This window comes from Fringilla coelebs, assembly GCF_963513975.1.
Source record: "Fringilla coelebs genome assembly, chromosome: 14".
Lineage (NCBI taxonomy): Eukaryota > Metazoa > Chordata > Aves > Passeriformes > Fringillidae > Fringilla > Fringilla coelebs.
In genome coordinates, this window is record NC_140040.1 from 20730434 (window position 1) to 20753531 (window position 23098).

Below are 23098 nucleotides of genomic sequence, written 5' to 3' on the forward strand. Positions count from 1 at the left end.
ATGGAGACATGAAATGGAGACATGAAACCACAGACCTAATGCTCCACACTTCACACACATACATGGTGTCAAAATAAAAGCATTTTCCTGAGCAAAATCATAGGAATTGTTTTCCTTTTATGTCTTCCATGCTGGTGTGAGTAATCTGTAATGTGCCATCATGTAACAGTAGGAAAAAGCCAAATGGATACACCAGATCTATTTAATAAATATGCTTGGGAAAGCCAGCCTGTATTTGCATCTCTGTATGAGAATGTCATTTCATTCATTATGCTGGAGCTAGTTTGGTGCTGTAATTTCAGTGTTCAGTGACATAAAATTGAAAGCTGATCTTTTTTGAGGGAATAAACCAATATCTTTCATTCCTTATTCATGAACCCCTGTCAGCCAATGTATTTTTATGTAACTGTAAAAGGAATGTGGAAGGAGAACATAACTGCTTAGGATGTGAGAAAGACAACCCCAAATGAGTGGGTTTGAGACTAGGGAGATGTTTGTCTGTGGCTGGAGTTACAGAATGTGCTTAGCTTCAAGCTTTTGCCTAAATTCACATTTTCTCTGCTGGAAATGCCATTAAGATCTCCTTACTTCACATTAAAAATCATTCTGTTTTACAGTTGATGGTGGTACATATTTATACATTTGCCTGTGTAAATATAACATCAAGATTTTTATCAGTATCTTGCAGAAGAGTAAAGTGAATCACACCAAAAACTGAACCAAATATTTTAGGGACCTTGTAAAATTTGTTGCCGTGTAAAGATTTAAGGAGAATATGTTGGAAACCCCAACAGGGGTTTCCAACAGGGATCAGTGGAAGTGGCCTTTGTGATGGATTGAGGGCTGCTTAGTTCAGGTTTCACTATATAATCCAATTTCTCCCTCAAATATTAAATCTGACCTAATGTTTTAAGAAGTATTAGAAAGTATGAGGTCAATGTAATGCTAGTAATTTGACACCCAGGGAAAGTAGAAATAAATAGTTAAATCAATTGTTACCAAAAATATCTGAATGCATCACACTGGCAATCAGTGCTGGTGGTGCCTTCATCCTCAGAGGTACTTCCAGGGTCTAAATCCAGACTGGAGCTCCTTGGAGGTCTGCCAGCCCCTGCTCCTGCCCAGAAAAAAGCAGGGGTGGTTACGTTCAGCATAAGGATGTGTTGATCATGCAAGGGCTGGTGGAGAAATATTGCATTCCTGATAAGTCTTGGGATCTCCCTTATATCTGGACCTCTGCCTTAGCAGCTTATATCAAAGGCTTATATCTAAGCTCCAAAGAGGGATTAGGTCTAAATTAGGTATTTCTACAGTTACCTTGCATCTTGGGCTAAATCTATTTGAAAAGATCATGAGAAAATATGATTCCCTATCTATCTATCTTTGAACTTCCAGCCACTGAGTGGCCAAACCAGCCGGCCAGGAGATTCTGCAAGGTGGCAGCTGCGTGTAGCAAAGCATCAAATCTGCTCATTACTCAGGATTTCATCAGCAGTGATGTATTTATATTAATCTTCTTATCTTGATATTTACCAAGGAAGTCCTAGTTTTGTTTTGCTGAATAAAAAACCCTACTAGATCCTCAAAGAATTGACGATGTTTTCCATTGTCCCTTCTTCCAGGAGCTGAGCTGGGAAGCTGCAGAGCATTAAGGTGATGTGTTTGATGCGTGGTGGCATCCTATGTGCACAAGGCTTGGTCTGAAACTCCTCGGCGGCCCCAGACTTCCTGACTTGAAAGGTGGAAGGGGTGGAATCTCGGATCCTGCTGTGCCTACCCGCTAACCAAAAATGAAGGAGGAGCGTTGCTGGCAGGCCGCTCTGCTGTGCCTGGGCGTGCTGTGCTGCAGCCACGGGCTGGCCACCGAGCGCCCCGGCCGCGCCCGGCCCTCGCTGCATGGCCACCGCGACCGGGGCAAGGAGGGACAGGTGCTGCACCGCTCCAAGAGAGGCTGGGTGTGGAACCAGTTCTTCGTCATCGAGGAGTACACGGGACCGGATCCCGTGCTCGTAGGAAGGGTAAGAAAAATTCCTTTTTCAGCCATGGACTAATATTCTTAATTTTTATTATTTTTGAGGTGGTTTTGTGAGGGGGTTTTTTGGGTTTTGGGTTTTTTTTTGGTTGGGTTTTTTTCTTGATTGTTTGGGGTTTTTGCTGTTGCCTTTGTGCTGTATAAGCTGCTTCTTCATTTTCTGGTAGCTCAGTTTAGATGCTAAGCAAAATACTACCTAAGTCAATACAAATATTTCCATTGACCTCAGCAGTCCTTGAATGAAGGTATGCAGGCTGTTACTCAGCAAAACTGCAAGAACCACACCAACAACTTGAGCAAAAATATGTCTCAAGAATATCATTCTCAAGTTTTTCAAAACAGCAATTAAAAATTGAATGTCTAACCCAGCAGTTCAGTAAAATAGCTATCTTTTTATCCTCTAATTTTCAAATTATCAGTAAAATTAAATATATTGAGGGCCATGTATAGAGAAAGGTAAATATCTGTTTGTACCTTTGTGTATGTGCACACATCCTGGACTGGTTTTTTATTTTGCTACTGTCTAACACTAGTAAAATATAAACAGGTAAATAAACCAGTATATTTTATGGCCAGTTTCTAAATGAGCAGCAGAACAGTGTTGATTTAACCCCAGCACAAAAGGAGTGGAGAAACAGGATCAATGTCAGCAGAATACCCATGCTGGGTATTCTGGTTTAAAATGGTGCAATTTGTAGCTGTCAATATAAAATCAATAAATCTGTAATTTGGCTCAATGCTTCCCTCATTCATCAAACTGAAATGTGCACTGGTTTTGGAATTAAGAATGTTTAGCAAGCATTTGTTGCCTCTTTTATATTAAAGAGGGTGTAATTAAAAACTAGTTGGCAATCATGGAATCACACAGAATGTCAGAATAATTTAGGCTGGAAAAGCCCTCCCAGCCCAGGGAGTGCCAGCTGTGCCCGATGCCCACCCTGTCCCCAGAGCCCTGAGTGCCACCTCCAGGTGACACCTGCAGGGATGGGCACTCCAACCCTCCCTGGGCAGCCCCTGCCGAGGCCTGAGCCCCCTTTCCATGGGGAAATTCCTGCTGTGCCCACCCTGAGCCTGCCCTGGCCCAGCCTGGGGCCGTTCCCTCTGCTCCTGTCCCTGTTCCTGGAGCACAGCCCGACCCCCCGGCTGTCCCCTCCTGGCAGGAGCTGTGCAGAGCCACAAGGGCCCCCTGAGCCTCCTCTGCTCCAGGCTGAGCCCCTGCTCAGCTCCCTCAGCCCCTGCTGGGGTTCCAGCCCCTTCCCAGCTTTGCTCCCTTTCCTGGACACCCCCAGCCCCTCCAGGTCCTTCCTGAATGGAGAGGCCCAGAACTGGACACAGTCCCGAGGTGTGACCTCAGCAGTGTCCCTAGCACAGGGGAGAGTCCCTGCCCTGGTTCTGCTGGCCACATTGTACCTGCTACAAGCCAGGGTGCCCTTGGCCTTCTTGCACACCTGGGCGCAGCTGGACTCATTAATTTATCACTTAACTCATCCCATTTTTTATTTAACAACATTTCACATGCAACCCAGTAGAACATGGTTCACTGAAGTGTACAAAATCTTTGTTAAAGTTACTCCTCCTACTAACTTAATGCAAATAAAGAACCTGCTATAAGCATCTTTTTGTGTATTTTCTTCCTTAAATCTGAAATTTTGGGTTTAGCAGAGCCCTGCATGTGGCAGGAGGCATGTTTGGGCTGGCACTGCCCTGGATGCAGGGTACCTGTGGTCACAGAATGTCCCTGAGTGTGGATTATTGCCAGATGGAAGGCACAATTGTTGAAAACTGTGAAATTACAGCAATTCTGCATTTCTTTGTTTTATAAGCACATCCAGGAAATGTGTGCCCCCTTGTTAAGGTATGTCTGTTTCTCCTTTTGTAGCTTCATTCAGATATTGATTCTGGAGATGGAAACATTAAATACATTCTCTCAGGTGAAGGAGCAGGAATCATTTTTGTTATTGATGACAAATCAGGGAACATCCATGCAACCAAGACACTGGATCGGGAGGAGAGAGCTCAGTACACCCTGACAGCTCAGGCTGTGGACAGGAACACAAACAGACCTTTGGAACCCCCTTCTGAATTCATTGTCAAAGTTCAAGACATAAATGACAACCCGCCCGAGTTTCTCCATGAAAACTACCATGCCAACGTGCCCGAGAGATCAAATGTAGGTGAGTACTCAGAGGGGCACTGCCCTCCTGGAAGGTGCTGCACTGTCAGGACATCTTGGCTTTATTTCATTCTTATTGTCAAGGATTTGGGGAAGTAAAATTTACTTTTGTGTTCAGCCATTGATTCACTTGATGTATTTAATCTGCTGCCCAAATCAAACCCTGCACAGCTCCTAACTGGGAGATGTTCCTAGAACAGAACTATTTTTCCTCCTTGGAAGGAGCAGAAGAGTCCCCTGGAATTTATGGAGTGTGAATGCTCTGGGGTAAACACAAAGATCATTCCTTTGGCAGAACTGTGTAATAAAGCTGGGTGCCTCACCAACTATTCCATTTTCATCTCCTGTTTGAGCTTGTGTCTATCTCAGAGATTTCTACAGGAATGATTTGTCTGAAACTTACTGAGAAAAACGTAAAGGAAAACTCCATTGTTTGGCTGTCTAATGACAAAAGCAATATAAGGCTTAAACTACTGATGGGGAAAACCATAACAGTGCAGGGTGACTGCTGACTTTATATCTTCGCTGGTTAGAACAGTAATCCACATCACAGCTGGTGACAGATCTTTTTGGATCATACAAGTATATTTTGTCATATAGAAATTGTCAAGTAATTTTGATTCTCGGCTACCAAACATGGAAATAAAAAATTTTAGGAATAGCTCTGCTGTGTGACTGAAAGCATCTCTGCATGGTCCTTCCAGATGTGTTTGCCTCTGACTCTCTCTCCTGTGTTTGCTCTCCATTTTTAGGTACATCAGTTATTCAGGTAACAGCTTCAGATGCTGATGACCCTACCTATGGCAACAGTGCCAAATTGGTTTACAGTATCCTTGAAGGTCAGCCCTACTTCTCGGTGGAGGCTCAAACAGGTATCGTTAAACAGTTTCCTTGAGTGGCTCCTCATGGCCAGAGTGCATCAAAGGGAGCTGGATGTGCTGTCTGGGCACGGCTGCTGCTGTGTCTGAGCCAGGCTTCCTGCTCTGCTGCAGGCTGCTCTCCTGGCATTTGCTGGAGCTTCTGCAGCAGAAAGCTGCTGCTGTTTCTGGGTGTTCTGTATGCTGTGATGATTGAAAGGCTGTGTCTGTGCTCAGCTGTAATTCTGCAGGCCTCTGTGTGGTGTATTAGGGCTGCTTTCCTCCCAGCAGTGCTCAGGGAAAGCAGAACCTCCACCATCCCTGCAAATATTGCAGTGTTTAATGCACTCCAAATGCAGCAGCAGCCAGGCTTTCATTAAATCTGTGTTTGCCACCCTCCTTCGTGCCTGCAGGAATCATCCGCACTGCCCTTCCCAACATGGACAGAGAAGCCAAGGAGGAGTACCACGTGGTGATACAGGCCAAGGACATGGGAGGACACATGGGAGGCCTCTCAGGGACAACCAAAGTGACAATTACGCTTACAGATGTCAATGACAACCCACCAAAGTTCCCACAGAGTGAGTACCAACAAAATCCTTCTCCCGTCTCCTACCAGGACTCATGTTTGTGAAGTATCAGACACACCCAAGGCTTGAAGAGGCAATAACTGAGAGATTATTGCACCACACGTGAATAAAGAAGTTGTGGCTGGTCACACATGGAACTTTAGTGTCTGGAATATTTGCTTTGTGCAAAGTGAGACATTTTTAGGGGCAGCATTGAATTGCAAAGATTCCTGACCCTACACATCATTTTTGAAGCTACTGGGCCATGCTGTATAATTTACATGAGCAGAGAGACATATGTATAAATTCTTCAAGACTCATATTTACCATGACAAAACAAACTGAATTTAGCACAATTACATTTTTGAATTGTTGAAGTGTATTAATGGAGGTCAAATACAGGGATTTTTTTATACCTGAGCAATTTACTTTTCACATATAAAATTCATCAGGGCTGACATTACCAGACTCAGCCTTCCCAGCTGGGTGGAAGTACATTAATGGGCCCACACATCTGTTCTGCAGCTCATCTCTGCGTGGGTTTGGGTTTTTGAGTGCAGTGCAGACTCACTCAAAGCCATCTCAGCCTGTGTTTCTCCTCTGAGCAGCACTTCTGACCCTGATGTGTCCTGGCCATGGCCATCCCTCTAACAGCTCTAACAGCTCCTCTTCCAGTGCTGCAGCTCCCTGGCTTCTCATGCAAGAGCTGAATTCCAGAATCTGTGTCAGCATTATTTACCCTTCAAAAAGAAAAGGATTAAATCATAAAAAATCAGGTTTTATGTACCTTACAAACAAGCCTTTTCCCTCCACATCATAACCTGGGACACCAGGATGCAATATTTTGTAAACTCCATCAAATTATGGATTTTTTCTATGAATTCAAGCCTCCTTCACTGAGTGTTTTGCAAGAACATGTTAAATTATCAGAAATGCCCAAAAGCAGTTCCTCTACTTAATCATTCACCCCCAGGTTAAATCTGATTTGGGAATGTTTTGTAACTCCAAACCAGGGTTTAGCTGTCTGTATAAACAGCCAAATGACTGATATTTTCATTCTTATTTTCCTTTTTTTTTGTTGGTGTTTTTTTTTTTTTTTTTTTTTTGCTTTTAATGTTCATCGCTCAAGCTGTTAATGACTTATATGCTTAAATTTTGGATTCTTTGTGACTGGAGTTAATGACCTATTTCAATGACATGTGGCAATTGTTTTTATGGGTAATGAGCCAAGTCCCTGCCTGGTGTAAGTGTCCTAATGTTCCTAGGGTGCCCATGGAGCAAAAAAGAGCAATTACAAAGGGGAATAAATTAGATTATTTTATTTTATCATCCCCTTTTTTTTCCCTCCCCAATTTATTACTGCTGATGATGTGGCAGAAAATGCTGACATAGATTTATCTATTTAGGATCAGGTTGTATTATCTGAACTCTGGAAGTGTATGGGAAAGTTCTGGAATCAGTAGTGCCTAAAGGACAACTGTTGGAGAGATATTTATCCAGGAACAGTGTTGCTTTCCTCTGGTGTCCCTGAATACCCAGGGAAACAACTGTGGGGTGTTTGGGGATGGTTTTCCTATTGGAGCTTGCCATGGGAAAGCCATTTTTTGTTTGGCATGAAATCACATACAAATTGGTACATATTCTCTGTGGTGTGAAATTTTAATAATCATTGTCGCTCTACATTCACACTCCAAATTCTAGCCATAGAAAGCAGTAGATTTTTACTCTAGCCAGCACAGCAGACAGGATTTATCCAGTTCACTGTATCTAATTTATGGCTCTTGAATGAATGGGCAGAAATGAGAAACAGAGGTGAAGGTTTTACCATGAGTCATGTGAGAGTTTTCCTTCCATTTTTGTACTGACATCTCTGCTGTCGATGGTAGCCTTGATGCCCCAACAATTGCTGCATTCTGGGTGCTTGGTTGTCCTTTTAAGCCCCTCCCTGGGCAGAGGGGTAAGAGGGAGGAGGTCATGTTCTGCACGTTATCCATGTGGGCTAAGGTTTCACAGCTGACTTGCTGCTCAAAGCTCTCCAGAGCAGAGCAGAGCAGAGCACAGCACTCCTTCACGGGGGACAAGGCCAAAGACCGCTGTGTTTATTGGAACTCCCAAGTTCCAAGAGTCAGCACACAAGCGGGGAGCCCTGCTCACTCAGGGCACACGCCCGCCCTCCCTGTCCTCCCTGGCCAGGTGTGTACCAGATGTCGGTGTCGGAAGCGGCTGTCCCGGGAGAGGAAGTGGGGAGAGTGAAGGCCAAAGATCCTGACATTGGGGAGAATGGCTTGGTGGCTTACAGCATCATCGATGGAGATGGCATGGACATGTTTGAAATCACCACAGATTATGAGACTCAGGAAGGGGTTGTGAAGCTTAAGAAGGTGAGTGATGCCTACTGCTATGTAGCGTTTTTTTGTTGCTGACAGAATATTTGGTAATAATGGATTACCACCTAAGCTAAAATATTAGTAAATGCAAATTTCACTTAATTCATTTCTCAAGGTGTGATTAACTCTTAATATTCCATTTCCCCATTAGCTGAATTGGAATGGAAGAAAATAACCAAGAAGAGTTACATAAATACTGTACAGTGGATTAATTGCACAAACTAAATGAATTCATAATAAAAAGTCACGGTAAAATACGATGCCATCAGCTTCATTGTTAATGAAGTTTTGCCTAGTGCTGATAAGTAGCAGACATTCACTGTTGCTTTATGTTCAGTCTGAAAAGCCTCATGCCCTATAGTTTGAATTCTTCAGCTGTGCATTGTCCACAATAGTGTTCTGAAGGAGTCACAGGCTATGGGAAAAGCAGCAGAGGGGATTTCACACAGCAGGAGCTTTAAAAGCATTATCAAATTAATTTCAAATTGCAAATTACAGAACATAAATCTTATTATTATGGAAGCATTATCATTTTGCTCTTTGTATTTTTGAGCTATTTATCTCTCTTGAAGATAATCAGAACTTAAAGAAGAAGGCCTGGTCAACTTCTGGTCAACCCTGCCCTGCCCTTAGGGCAAACCACCAGGAAGGGACCCAGAGGTCTCCTCTGCTCAAAACTGCCCTGGTTTGATTTCTGTTTCTGTTCTAGAGGTGGGAGTGGATTTTTTGTGTGTTTTGAAATGTGGGTGAGCTGTCACTCCACTCCACTGGTGTTAACATACTTTGTAAATTGTGGCTGGCGCCTGTGTGATCACTTTGAGGTGCAACCCTGCAGCTGCTTCATGCCAATGCAGGTACAGAGGTGCTGTGGCTTTGATCAAGCTCCCAAAAGGACTTGTCCCATGGGGCATTATTCCACCTCCCCTTTGGAAAGTGTTATGAGTTCTGTGGTTGGAAAGAACTGCAGGAATGAAAGCACTCCAAACCATCTTCTTATTTTCCCCACTACCTAAATAATTTGAGTCAGCAGTATGCTATCTCATGGTGCACCCAGGAGCACTTGAACCCACATCCATGTGGAATGCCTGCCAACCTGGATAAAGCCAGGCCTCTTGTGGGAGCCCCTTTCCCAGCCCTTGCACTTTTGTGTTGCCTGGAAGGCTGGATGGAGACAAAATTCATATTTCCAGTACAGATGATTTCCTTAGTGGTACAGCAAGCAAAGAGCAAGACCAAGACTCTGTGGTGATATTTTGAGTGCCTTCCTATGCTGCTCCATACATAGAATGTAGCTCCTTCCATTTGAGTCTTTATGTTTTTAAATACACACATTTCAGTCCAAGCTCGTTGACAGACGCTCACCTTTGTTTGATGTCATTGAACACTAGGGCGCTGTCTGCTGCTCTTACAGCCTGGTTTCCCTGACTCTGGAACGCACTGTCCTCTTCTTTCTCACAGACCTTAGATTATGAAACCAAAAAGTCCTACAGCCTGAAGGTGGAGGCAGCCAATGTGCACATTGACCCCAAATTCATCAGCAACGGGCCCTTCAAGGACACGGTGACAGTGAAAATAGCGGTGGAAGACGCTGACGAGCCCCCCGTGTTTTTGAAGCCAAGTTACATTTTTGAAGTACAGGAAAATGCAGCATCTGGTACTGTGGTTGGAAAAGTACATGCCAAAGACCCGGATGCTGCCAACAGTGCTATAAGGTTTGCTGGATTTCCTGTTTCCTTCTGAGCATTAGCTTCTGGAATTGTTAGGCAAGTTCTGAAGACAGTGTGACAGATCTACAGACACCCAGAATAAAGTTGAAAGTTTAACCATCAGCATTGTTTTTGTGCCTGTTCCACAAGCTTCGGGTTTCTCAAAGCCTGTATGATACTATAGCTATGGCTAATTCAAATATACTTAAGGGCATATTTGGTAGATTCTATTCTAAATTAAATTTTCCACAAATATCTTGTGCTGTTATCACAGCATGGACTTTTCTCAACATATCAAAGTCTGAGATGTAGATTAGGGATTGGGCTGGGTAATTGTTAAGTGTTAATTATTGAAGACAAGCCCATACAGACCCCTACTTTCTGCAGTTATGTTGGATCGTCTCGGAATCACAGACTCATGGAATGGTTTGGGCTGGAAGGACCGAAAGGTTCATCCATTCCCTCCTCCTGCCATGGCAGGGGCACCTCCCCCTGTCCCAGGTGCTCCCAGCCCCAGTGTCCAGCCTGGCCTTGGGCACTGCCAGGGATCCAGGGGCAGCCCCAGCTGCTCTGGGCACCCTGTGCCAGGGCCTGCCCACCCTCATAGTAAAGAATTCTTATATTATAATAGCCTTCTATTAGTTTAATTTTGTCATGTTCTCAGTGTAACTTAAATTATGAAGACCTGTTTTGTGGGTATTCTTAACATTTCAAATAATTTCAACATGAAGTTATGAAAGTCAGAGCTGTATAAAGCTGTACAAATGTGCAGAGAGTGGATAATAGCTGATAAATCGGCATGATCAATTTATATTCCAAGTAAACCAAAGATTGGAAGACTTAAAAGATCACCAAAATTAATATGAAAAAGAAGAGAAAAATATCTCAGTAGATATTTTTATCATGTTTTATAAGAGAAGAAAATAAAGAATGCATTAGAGCTTTGATATAGAGAGTTCAAAGACCAGCATTTTCACTTATTACAAACATTCTGTTTATTACAAACATTCTGCTATTTCTAAATGTAGAAACCAACCAGGTGATTCTGCTTTTAAAAGAACACATATTGTCCTTTTGACAATGATGTTGAGGACAGCAATAGGTGTACTACTTACAATTATTTAGAAATAATAATTACATCACACAAATTTGGATGCATGAAACTCCTAAGTCCTTCTTTTCTCTAATTACTGACTTTCAATCTTCTTTAGATATTCAATTGATCGACACACCGACCTTGAAAGATATTTTGTTATTAACGCAGAAGATGGCAATATCAAGACAATAAAGGCTTTGGATAGGGAAGAAATGGCTTGGCATAATATCTCTGTCTTTGCAGTTGAAGTCCGTGAGTATTTCACTGAGGTGTTTGAGAATCAGTGGTATGAGTCCTGTAATCCTCCAGTTTTCTCAGTTTGATAAATTGCAAGAAATCTCAGCAGAATTACATCAGCATATATGATCCTTCCTTGGATGCAGCTGGGAATTTGTTTGTTTTGAGGGGTCTTCCTGCTTCTGTCTCATCTCAGCGTTGCCTCTCCCACAGACAAACAGCACCAGGAAGCCAAAGTTCCCGTTGCAATCAAGGTTGTTGACGTCAATGACAACGCTCCCAAGTTTGCGGCTGCCTACGAAGCCTTCGTGTGTGAGAATGCCCGAAGCAACCAGGTATGGCCTGCCCAGCACCTCCTGTGCCCAGCACCTTCCTTGTTCTCACCACCTCTCTCTGCCCATCACCTCCCTCTGCCCACCACCACCCTGTGCCCACCACTGCTCCGTGCCCACCACCTTCCCTGTGCCACCACCTTCTTCTGCCTGTCATCCTCCCCTTCCTGTGCCCAGCACCTTCCTTGTTCCCCCACCTCCCTGCACACACAGCTCTTCCCTCAGGCATTAGCCCAGGTTTGTCCTGTCAGCTCCAGTGAGAGGGAATAAATGAGAATTTGTTTTGAGGTTTTGAGCAGAAAGCCTTGAGCACCCAGAAAGGCACTTTACTTCTGCACTGCTATCAGCAGTTATGCAGCGCTTTGTGCATGGAGTGGGATCGGTGTTGGCTGGGAGTACCCACCAGCACAGGGCCAGTGGAGCGGGGGGCAGCTTTCCCAGTTGTGAGACTGCTTTGGATATTACAGCAATGCTCAGTGTCTTATGGGAGGGATCGCAGTGCAGTGCCTGTAGAGTCTAGCCAACAATTTATTCCTGGCAATCTGTGAGGAAGAAGGGTTAGGATCATAGAGAAATACAGTTTTGCACATGATCTGTGCCTTTGCAGTCAGCATAGAAGCTGAAAAGAGACTTTCTCAGCTGCTGAGTTTTCTGCAGAATTTTATTTAATCTGTGGTGTTACCATTAACATCTATTTGTGTATAAGAATGTTGAAGGTGTGTGCTTTTACAGCGGTCATTCGAGGGTGGTTAATGCAAGAGTAATTAAAGATTGCCTGTTGTGGTTTGGAGTCAGCTCTGTGTTTCTAATTGCTTATATTTGAATTTGAGGGGGGTTCTGCTATTTTACAATTCTTACTCAAGGGCTGTCTCAGAGTGCTGCCTGTATGTGATATACCCAGAGAAGGAGCTGTTTGTTTACAGAGTGCTTTTCTTTTACAGCAATTTTTTACAATTAGTGCTGATGACAAGGATGACTCGGCCAATGGACCAAGATTTATCTTCAGTTTACCACCTGAAATTATTCATAATCCAAATTTTACACTCAGAGACAACAGAGGTTTGTGTGAAGATTCCCACTCTACCAGAATCCAAAGAAATGACAAAATAGAACTATTGGCCAATGTAATGTCATGCAGCAGCATTGTCATTAACTTTGGCAGAGTGTCTTTCTCCAAGATTTAGGGGAGGAAGGAAAAGCATACAGCTGAGATGCAAGAATGTTCTTGGGAAAGTGGGATGTTTGTTAACTCACTTGAATTTTCTTGAATGCATATTTTAAATTACATAATAATACCCAACAGGAAGAATCCACTGCCATTTTATCTCCCAGGAAGAGGATAAAAACACTGCCAGACACTCAGTAAATGGAATTGGCAGATCTCCTTGAATTAGACAAACCTAAAATTAGCTGAGACAGCATAAATTATTAGGCGGCTTGTATTTGTTCACCACTGTGCCTGCCAGCTTTTGTAAATTATGGATCACAAGAGATGTGGGCTAGCTTCCCAATGGTATCAAATCACTGCCCAGTGCAGGAAATAAAACAGGGATTTGTGCTGTGAAGCTTACCTGTGATGGCTGTCTCAGGATCTGGGTGTCCTGATCCCTTTGCCAGTTCCATATTCACAAAATAAAGTAGAGCTTTGCATTCAGATTGATGGCAAGATGTAAGAAATTTCTAAGCAACAATTGTCAGGCCTGGGTGAGTGTCAAAATTCAATTGATCACAACATAATAACATTAGTGACCTGAACTTGCCAGAGGCTGAGGGAGCCAGAGGAAATGGGCAAACTGAAAAAAAAAAAAAAAAAGTTTGGCCATTATATGTATTTATTCAATTTATTTAATTATATTCTGATTCAACATTCAGTTTTTTATTTCCCTTCACAGGGAAAAAACTGTTTCAGCTTCTAAGGAATTGGTTTTGATTAGCAAGCTTTAATGTTTGAAGGAAACTTGATTGTTTTCTGAAAAGTAAAACTTGGTTGAACTGGCTTAAATAATGAATCCAAGAGTGCCAGAAATACAAAAGGCAACACAATCCAGATACATGATTTCAGTAAAAACTGCTCTGTTGAGGCGCACTTTATATCTCTCTCTTCATCTGAAGGGAGTGTAATTATCATCAGAGTTCCCAAACAAAATCTCTCTTATTCCTGACTGATCAAAGTAATGCTGTTGCCTGGTGCTTGACACTTGTACATACATAAGCAATTCATAAAGGAGCCAGTGCAGGGCATATATTTATTCTCTTTAAAGTAGTAAAACACAAGTTTTGAAAAATTCATGGGTGTATTTTTAGAAAGGAGTAAATAAGCATGTATTCTTTGCTTGAGACCTGGAGGCCAAGTTTTGCTATAAAATACATTTTATGGTCACCACATCAAACTGAAAATAGATTAGATTTTATAATCCAGCAGAGGGGGTGCAGCTCAGAGTGGAGATACTCTGAGTGGTATTGTGGTTCCTGATTCCAGCCAATCCCACTCATCCTTCGTTTCCATATGCAGCAAATTTGTTACTGACAAAATTAACTCGGATAAAATGTGTTGTAGTTGAAATTATGATGTCAGTTCAATATAAGGTTTCTACCTGACCATAATGAAAAAGGTTATTTCAAGAAGATAGTATTAAGGGATTGAATCTTCCCATATAAATTTCTTTTTGGGAAATGAATAGTCTGAGGAAATTCATTCATTTCCATCCTTTCTTTCCCTCATTTTGTTCAATCCTCAGTGCAATTATGTTATTAGTTTACATATTCTTGTGAGTTTTTTAAAGTAAGTTATACTAGAATAAAGTAAAAAAGTTAAAATTCTGTGTACTCCCATATAAAAAAGCTTCTTAGGGAGAGTGTGTTACCATTTGCAAGTCAAATAATGTCCCTGGTCATTCAAAGTTGTTTGTTCAGTTATAAGTCAGAGTATTCTATAAGCCATGCCACAGCTTTCAGAGGGAATTGCTACTTTCAGAGAAAAATGGCTTTATTAACTGTGGAGAACAGTTAATGAAAACTCCAGTGTTTGGGCCTATTACAGAACTTTAAAGTGAATACAGTCTCATAATTATCATTTAATAGAGTTTCTTTTTACCAGCTCCTGAAAGTAATCACATATTGCAGTAATCCAAAAAAGCATAATCATGTTCTACATCCTATTAATAGCCCACTGTGTTACCAAGTCTTCAGCCGAGCCCGTCTCCCAGAGAAAACACGAGATAATGGCTTAGCCCACGCTGGGATAAAACACAGAATTACTTTTGCACTGTTTCCTTATATTATAGCTCATAAACAAACAGCACTGGCTGCCCAAGCTCTGCTCAGTTCCGCTCCCACTGAAGTCAGGCCTTCAAAACAGCAGCAGAGGCTCGTGGCACTTCACAGCAGAGAGGCAGATCTTGAGTAAATGGATTTCCTGCTTTTAACCCTGCTGGGTCCTGTGCTGAGATGCCCTTTCCTTGGGCTCCCTCCGTGTGGCATTACTAGAACAGCTGCAGTCCCAAGTTCACAAGTTAGAGCTTTACAGAGCCTGAAATTAAACTTGTGAGCCCTGTAAGTCAGTGACTAAAGTCTACTTTTTAAATTCAAACATGTGCTTCACACTTTTTCAACAAGAAAATTTTGAAAAATGCAAACAATCAAGTCACAGGATTTTGCCATGGATTATCCACAGTGATTGCCACTCCTGGTAATGTAAGGATTTTAGACAGCTGGACTCCTGAAATTGTTTCATTTTCTGGCTGAATCAGCACTCACACCTGATATAGGTGATAAAGTTGACACTGCAGTCAGCTCCTCTAATCTAGAATCCTCCTTACACAAGCTATGTGTTAACAAGCCCCAAAAACTAAGCTACATTTGCCCATGCACACAGGAAAAATTGGAAATCATCAATAAGATCACCAGAGAAAAGTACAAAAATCAAAGGTCAGGGAGATCAGCGTAAGTATCACCAAGAAATAATGCAATTTTAGCTTCTAAATGTGAAGATTTCATGGAGAGCACAGGGAATCTTCACTTGCAACGTCTTTGAATATTGGATAGCCAAGGCAATAATAGCTGGAAAGATGTGATATTTTGGGAATGGCCTTGAGATGACTGGTTTTTTTCCTTCTTGTGTTAACCTCCATTGTGTTCATTAGGACTGACAGTCAAATAGCTCCCATATGTGTTAAGTAATAGTTTTAAGCTGGTATTGACATTTAACTTCTGTTGGCTTAAAAAATGCCATTTTATCAGGATTATAGTTCTACTCCTGGGCCTTGAAAATAATAAAAAAGCAAGGATGAGAATATTAGCTAGGATTATATGTTATCTTTTATCTAGGTAAGAAAGGGGGTTTTTTTCCTGTAATGGATATTATGTTTCTTCTAAATGTGAGAAGTGAACATAAACAGTAAAAGTTTAAAAAATGACCTTTTAGGCTTGATGCATTGTAGTCCTTTTTAAACTTTATCCAGGCATGTTGATTGGATTTTTCTTTTTAAAAATTTATGTTAAACCAAAAATTGCTTCCCATTAAAACAGATAAATCAGCCATTGGATCAAAATCACTTTTGTTTAGTGTAAGTGACTGCAGTGGACCAGGCCAGTCTGTATAACAGCTAAATAATTTACCATCCTTTTCTTATTTTAAATTAGCAATGCTATTTCAGCTGACAAAAGGTAAGAAAAATAAAATATATGATAAAAAAATGCATCGCCAAATACTATATATACTAATATTTGGTATTGTCATTCCTTACACATTGCCTTTGCAGCCTCGAGGCAGCTGTAGCTCAGCCCCTGTTAATGTTCATATTTTTTGCCACAAGAATAATCTGTACCCTTTTGTGGTTTTTTATGTAATGGAGCAGATCTGGGCTCTCCCATGGAGGAAATGAATTATTTAGTGCATTTTAGAGGACTCTGGGGAATACTTTACTCTGGATCAATATATTAGTTTAAGTCAGCTGATAGGTTAATAGATATTAGATGTTGCATTCCTATTTGTACCAAATTGTTACGAGCCCATTCAAGTCCTAAATAAGGCCTTTGTCATGCAGACATTGATATCACCAAGGTCCTGTAAAAAATTGTGCCTCAAAGTTTAGGTGGTGCATGTAAACATTCAGGAGATTAGGAGGACTGTGAGGGAGACAAAAGACACCTCCAAGAGTCACAAGTAATAAACAATCAGATCTTTATCAGTCTCTCTGTCCTTAGCAGATGTGACATTGTGCAAAGGAGAAGTTAACAAGCTCCTTTCTACCTAGTTGTTGTTTTTGAGAGACTCAACACCAAATGCAACAGTTTTGTCAAGCCCAGGTGGCCATTCAGGGGTGTGGGCTGGCAGGACAGGGGCAGATATGGGAGATGGATTCATTTGCTGTGTAACAAACAGCTCCTACCTTAAATATTCATCCTGTCTGGTGAAGTTCCTGGGAGAGTCGAGCAGTGCAATCCCCTCATCCCATAGATTGACCAAATTTGGGGGCACTTTCAGACCTTGTCCTACATCAGGGGTACTGCCTGCAAGGGTGGTTAATGCAAGGCAAGAATGCTCTCTTCGGGTGTAATTTATTCACAGATTTCCATGGAAATCGCAGTGATTAGATCATTAGGAGAGGTTTTATGGTTTGCATTATTAAATTCTGGGATTTATGCTGACTCTTCAACTGGAAAACGATTAATCTGCAGAAGCCTGAGGCAGCAGTAAAGTGGGTACCTTTGGAGGTGAACAGCCCCCCCTCAGCAGATAAAAGAACATAGCAAGCCAGGAAAGTTTGTATGGAATAAATCTTCAATCTAAACTGGCTTTTGTGGGTCTGAAAACCATGGACATGATTACTTCACTTTCATTTACTTTGGGATGTTTACAACTGTTATAAACTTTGGTTTAGGCTGAGCTGAGAGAGAGAGGAGGGGCACAACAAGGGAGCCCTGTTGGTGTTCCCCTGAGAGCAGGAAGCACAGGCTGCCCCAGCCCAGGGTGTCATCTCACACTGCCCCCTTTCCAAGGCTCTAGACAGAGGAAGTATGCAGGATTGTCCAAAATGTCCTGCACCATGGCAGGTCACCTCTCGTGAGGACAATGGGAATACAGTTACAGAAATACTGCCAGGAGTTGGATTCATGGATCCCTGTGGGTTCCTTCCAGCTCAGGGCATTTTTCAGTCTGTGATTTAACTCTTTGTTATGTCCACATGATTCAAAACGTGACCAGACGTACTGTGCATGTGTGATCAAGCTCTCTTAAATTCTGGCTTTGGAAGTTTGGGTGACCACTAGATTCTGATAAGATGCTGTTACCTTCAGCATTTCTTACTGAAACGAGGCTCACATTTGCTCATACACAGCAAATATTGGCTTTTGTTACAGTGGGAGTCTCATCAGAGCCCATTTGGGGACAGCATCTACCACGCTTTTAGATGTGACTCCAAGAACACATAAGGGAGATATGGGTTTTACCCCTCCATTGAAAGCTTTAATTCTGGAGAGACACTAAAACCAGATCAGACAGCAATAAGAAGGTCCAGCCATTTGGGTAATTGAAAAAATATTGTGAATTTCTTAGAAAGTTACGGATACTAAAAGGTGCTATCAGACAGAGATTATCTGTGTTGCTTGTGTTAATTAAAGAATTCAAACTGAGTGTGGTGCTATATGAATTAAATACAATGCTGTAATTGCTCTTAGGTCATGACAAAGGTGGCGCTTTCTACCGGTTTATTGTAGAAATGATGCTAAAGCCCCATAAAATGCTAAAGCCCCATAAAACTGAGAGCCTTTGCAGCGAGATCATTTCCTTTCCAATATTGGCCTGGAGGACGACTGTGGAAGAATTAACAATGATCCTCTCTCCTCTTCAACCAGATAACACAGCGAGTGTGCTGGTCCGACGGGAAGGGTTCAGCCGGCAGAAGCAGGATCTGTACCTGCTCCCCATCGTCATCAGCGACGGCGGCGTGCCCCCGCTGAGCAGCACCAACACGCTGAGCATCCGCGTGTGCGGCTGCGACGGCGGCGGCTCGCTGCTCTCCTGCAACGCCGAGGCCTACGTCCTCAACGCGGGGCTCAGCACCGGCGCCCTCATCGCCATCCTGGCCTGCATCGTCATTCTCCTGGGTGAGAAATGCCCCTGCCTTGCTGCTCACCCCGGCTGGTGTTAAAAAAGTAATCCAGCCCGCAGCTCCAAGATGGAGAAATGAATCTGAATTTTTTAGGTTTTATTTTTATAGCGAGTTCTGATCTGCCTGGCTGTGAAAGGCTTTGGGTGAGCTCAGGGTGGCCTTGCAGGGCCTGGAGGAGCTGCAGGAAAGATGGAGAGAGACAATTGGCAAGGGCTGGAGGGACAGGAGCCAGGGAATGGCTCCCAGTGCCAGAGGGCAGGGCTGGGTGGGAGATTGGGAATGAGGAATTGTTCCCTGGCAGGGTGGGCAGGCCCTGGCACAGGGTGCCCAGAGCAGCTGGGGCTGCCCCTGGATCTCTGGCAGTGCCCACGGCCAGGCTGGACACTGGGGCTGGGAGCACCTGGGACAGTGGGAGGTGTCCCTGCCATGGCTGGGGGTGGCACTGGGTGGGCTTTATGGTCTCTTCCAACCTAAACCATTCTGGGCTTCTGTGATATCTTCAATAGCAAACACCAGTGAATTTGTATAGATGTGCTCAGAGAATGTCCTCCTGTGGCCTAGTGCCAGCTAATCAGGGATACTGCTTAAAGGAGGTCATGACATACAGTTCTAAATTTTGTGATCTTCCCTGGATGGGAAGTTCCTTATTGAGGTCAGCCTGGATTAATGGCCCCTGCCAGCTATTTCCCTCAAACCCAGCTTGTGTTGAAACCAGATGATTGGCTTGGAAGGCCTGCTTTTAAGAAAGTGCTGGAAAATGTTTCCTCATGATTTGGAAAAAAAATTACACAATATTTTCTAATTTCCCTGCAATATTTTATAGTGTTTCTTTTTTCATATATTTTATTTTATAGAAATTTGAAGTAAGAATGTGAAACAAATATGTCTTTGGAGGTGTTGCTTAAAAAAAATTCATTTTAATGGAAATGACGCACTGGAAATAGAGTTAAGCTTTGGGCATACAGAGGAGGATAAAGATTCATCTTTGTTTTGTTGCAGATATTCATGTGCTTGGGCTGCTCAAAGGCAGTGTCACGGTGTTCTGCAGCACTTGAGGCCCCACAAACACTTCCCTTGAATTAGTGTTGCAGTAATGAGCAATTAGTAAGAGCACTGGCATGCAGCTCAGACAGAAAGCCTCAGATCAGTGTGTTTAGTTCTGTGTACAAACATCTCTGCTTTTACCCAGCAAGGAGCACTAAAAATGCAGAAGTTTGCAACAATCCAGAAGGAAAGCTGGGGGCTCGGGGATGCAGTAATTACTTACAAAGGCGCTGCTGTTTGAGGGCGCAGCCTAACCCGAGTTTTGTTTTCCCCAGTGATTGTGGTGCTGTTTGTAACCCTGAAGAGGCAGAAGAAGGAGCCCCTGATCGTGTTTGAGGAGGAAGACGTGCGCGAGAACATCATCACGTACGACGACGAGGGCGGAGGTGAGGAGGACACGGAGGCGTTCGACATCGCCACGCTGCAGAACCCCGACGGCATCAACGGCTTCATCCCGCGCAAGGACATCAAGCCCGAGTACCAGTACCTGCCCAGGCCGGGGCTGCGGCCCGCGCCCAACAGCGTGGACGTGGACGATTTCATCAACACCAGGATACAGGAGGCTGACAACGACCCCACTGCCCCTCCCTATGACTCCATCCAGATCTATGGCTACGAGGGCAGGGGCTCCGTGGCTGGGTCCCTCAGCTCCTTGGAGTCAGCAACCACAGATTCTGACTTGGACTACGACTATCTACAAAACTGGGGACCTCGATTTAAGAAACTTGCAGACTTGTATGGCTCCAAAGACACTTTTGATGATGATTCTTAACAATAAAGTTTAAGATTTGGCCTTAAGAACTGTGTCCGAAGTTCTGAAGAATCCAGAGGAAATGTAAGCAGGTATTTTTTTAAAAATCAAGAAAAATCTCATTTAAACATTTAAGTTCGACAGAGAGGATTCCTTTGATAAAAAAGGACGTGAAAGTGGTAAATACTGTGAAGTACCTTTTCCTACAAAAGGCAAATCTGGAAGCTGGCTGCCAGCTTCGCTGAAGGAAAAAACCCACTTAAGAAATGCGAAATATTTAAATGAAGGAAAATGCTAAAAGCAAACCTACAAATAAGGGAAATCTTTTATGCGTTATGAACATCTAAATCTTTTATTTCAAAGAAGCTTCCACAAATTAGAAAAGATAACAGTTCTGAGCTGTAATTTCGCCTTAAACTATGGACACTCTATATGGTAGTGCATTTTTAAACTTGAAATATATAATATTCAGCCAGCTTAAACCCATATGATGTATGTACAGTACAATGTACAATTATTATGTCTCTTGAGCATCAAACTTGTTACTGCTGATTCTTGTAAATCTTTTTGCTTATTCTTTCATCTTAAACTAATACGTGCCAGATATAAAAACTCTGTCTTGTTCGGTGGGAGGCGCCCTATTTCTATGTCATTTTTAATGTATCTATTTGTACAATTTTAAAATTCTTATTTTAGTATACATACAAATATCAGTATTCTGACATGTAAGAAATGTTACAGCATCACACTTATATTTTATGAACATTGTACTGTTGCTTTAATATGTGCTTCAATATAAGAAGCAGACTTTGAAATAAACTGATTCTTTTTTAATTCTTGTTCTGGTTATTAAGCATATAAAGAAAAACATAGTGTTTCTAATGTCCCATTTATAGTTCTGACTAATTTACTACAATTGTGACCTTTTAATAGCCTTATTTATTATGTGTTTGTAGTTGGTTTGTTGCCTTGTTAAGTGATTATTTAAAAATCAAGTACATTTTACAAATGTTTTTTAGATTAAAACAAATGTAACGTCTGGTGAACATTTTGTACCCTCTCTATCTACAGCTTGTGGCTGCTCCCAGAACACAGTAAGGTTCGCCATATAGTCCTGCTGTGTTTTCTGGATTAAATTAAGTGTAATATTTTTCAATATTTCCCATATTATATGCATTTATCTTATATCTTAGAGATTCCCGAGGCTTCAGGAGTGACTTTGTGGGTGGACAGGAGTACTCTGTGCTTACACTTGACTCCAGCCTTGTGAGTTTCCGCATCTGTCCTGAGCTTCTGCAGGTTCTAGAGACTGAAATCTGACCCAGTTTAGCTGTGACTTCCCTAAGGATTGTTCTACCTGAATTACCTTACCTGAGTAGTAATTAAGATTCCAGTACTTTATTCCTTATTTTCTTTTGGTTTTTGTTTGGTTTTCTTCTGTTTTGGTTTCTTGGGTTTTTTGCTTTTTGGGTTTTTTTTTTGGGGGGGGTGGGGTTGCTTGGTTTTCTTTTTCTTCTAATTTCCAGTAGAGTAGCATCATCTGCAAATAGGGAGACATTTTAATTTGTGATGACAGAAATACAGAATGCTTTCAGAATTGTTCCTCACAATGCATGTTCTTAATCCAAAAAGGGATCTATAACTTTTTTTTTTCTTTTAAGTATTAGTTCAGAAGGAGCAAGGGATTGGGGGATGTTCTGCACATCAACATCTTCTGCATCTGTGTACAGCTGTACCTCTGCTGAATTTAATATAGTTGGCTGTTCAGGGTCGGAGATCAGCAGCTGCAATATGGGAAGAGGCAATAAATAAAAATTATCCACATTTTCCTGCATTTGTTTTACAGACCCTGTCCTTCATTTGCAGTCAGGTACCAAATTGCTTGATCTGAGAGGAAATCTGATTTGTTGGTGTGTTGCTTTTCTGAAGACCCCCCCCATATATGTAGTTAGATTAAAATTTAACTCCTTAAAATGATGACTGATGTTTCAGCTCTATATCCCTAACATATTCACTTGTCCCATTATATCCCTATGTTTTATAAGGCAGAGTTTGCTAAATTAGCAGATTTGCTCTAAAATGTTTATTGTAATATTTCACTTTATTATAGCTGTATGCATTCTATATAATTCTATAGCTTATTATTAACTTGGTTCAAATTTCTTTGGTTGTTGATTTTTCTCTGTTTATAATCCAAAGAATATTTTGCTAGATTTGCACATTTCTCCATTATAAATTTAAATAAACATTAAAAAAAGAGAAAAGAAATGAGTATCACTTTGAAATTTAACAAATTGAAATAAAGTAAAAAAAAAAAGGTAATTTGTAGGACTCCATCCTCATTGATGCTATCTGGATTTATTTCACTTTTGAGCAAGTTTTAGAATTAATAACTGCATTTTCTACATTTTTATGTTTAATTTTTAAGATGGACATTGTCAACTACATTTTTTAATAGTTTCAAATGCTTTGAGTTTTAGTCTCTATTGTTTGTAGCACTCTCCGTAGATGCTTGGAAATAAATTTTCTTTCCCTGCTGGTTTTGTCCTTTTTCATTTGATTATTTTTCCCCTTCCCAGTGGACATGGAATTATGACAGTGCTTTTCTAAGTTAGGCTTGCTAATCTCAGCCAAGGCCAGCCCCGAAATGCTGGGAGTTACCTTCACTCCGGACTGCCGGCAGCACCTTGGACGAGCGGCGCGTTCTGGCACCAGCACAGGACATTGCTTTGCACTGAGCTTCACCCCGGCACTCAGGGGAGCCTCGGGTCTTTAATCTGAGCTTGGTAAAACCCAGCCCAG

At 42.1% G+C, this 23098-nt stretch overlaps 1 protein-coding gene across 1 annotated transcript; it reads left to right on the forward strand.

Moving 5' to 3' along the window:
- Positions 1–1635: 1635 nt before the first annotated feature.
- CDH11 (cadherin 11) lies at positions 1636–21201 on the forward strand. Its single transcript, XM_084215245.1, has 11 exons — positions 1636–2018; positions 3912–4206; positions 4958–5077; positions 5476–5643; positions 7825–8012; positions 9477–9730; positions 10936–11072; positions 11271–11392; positions 12331–12448; positions 18245–18496; positions 19821–21201. The coding sequence occupies exons 1-11, from the start codon at positions 1791–1793 to the stop codon at positions 20315–20317; spliced, it is 2379 nt and encodes a 792-aa protein (XP_084071371.1). The 5' UTR covers positions 1636–1790; the 3' UTR covers positions 20318–21201.
- The last annotated feature ends 1897 nt before the right edge of the window (positions 21202–23098 follow it).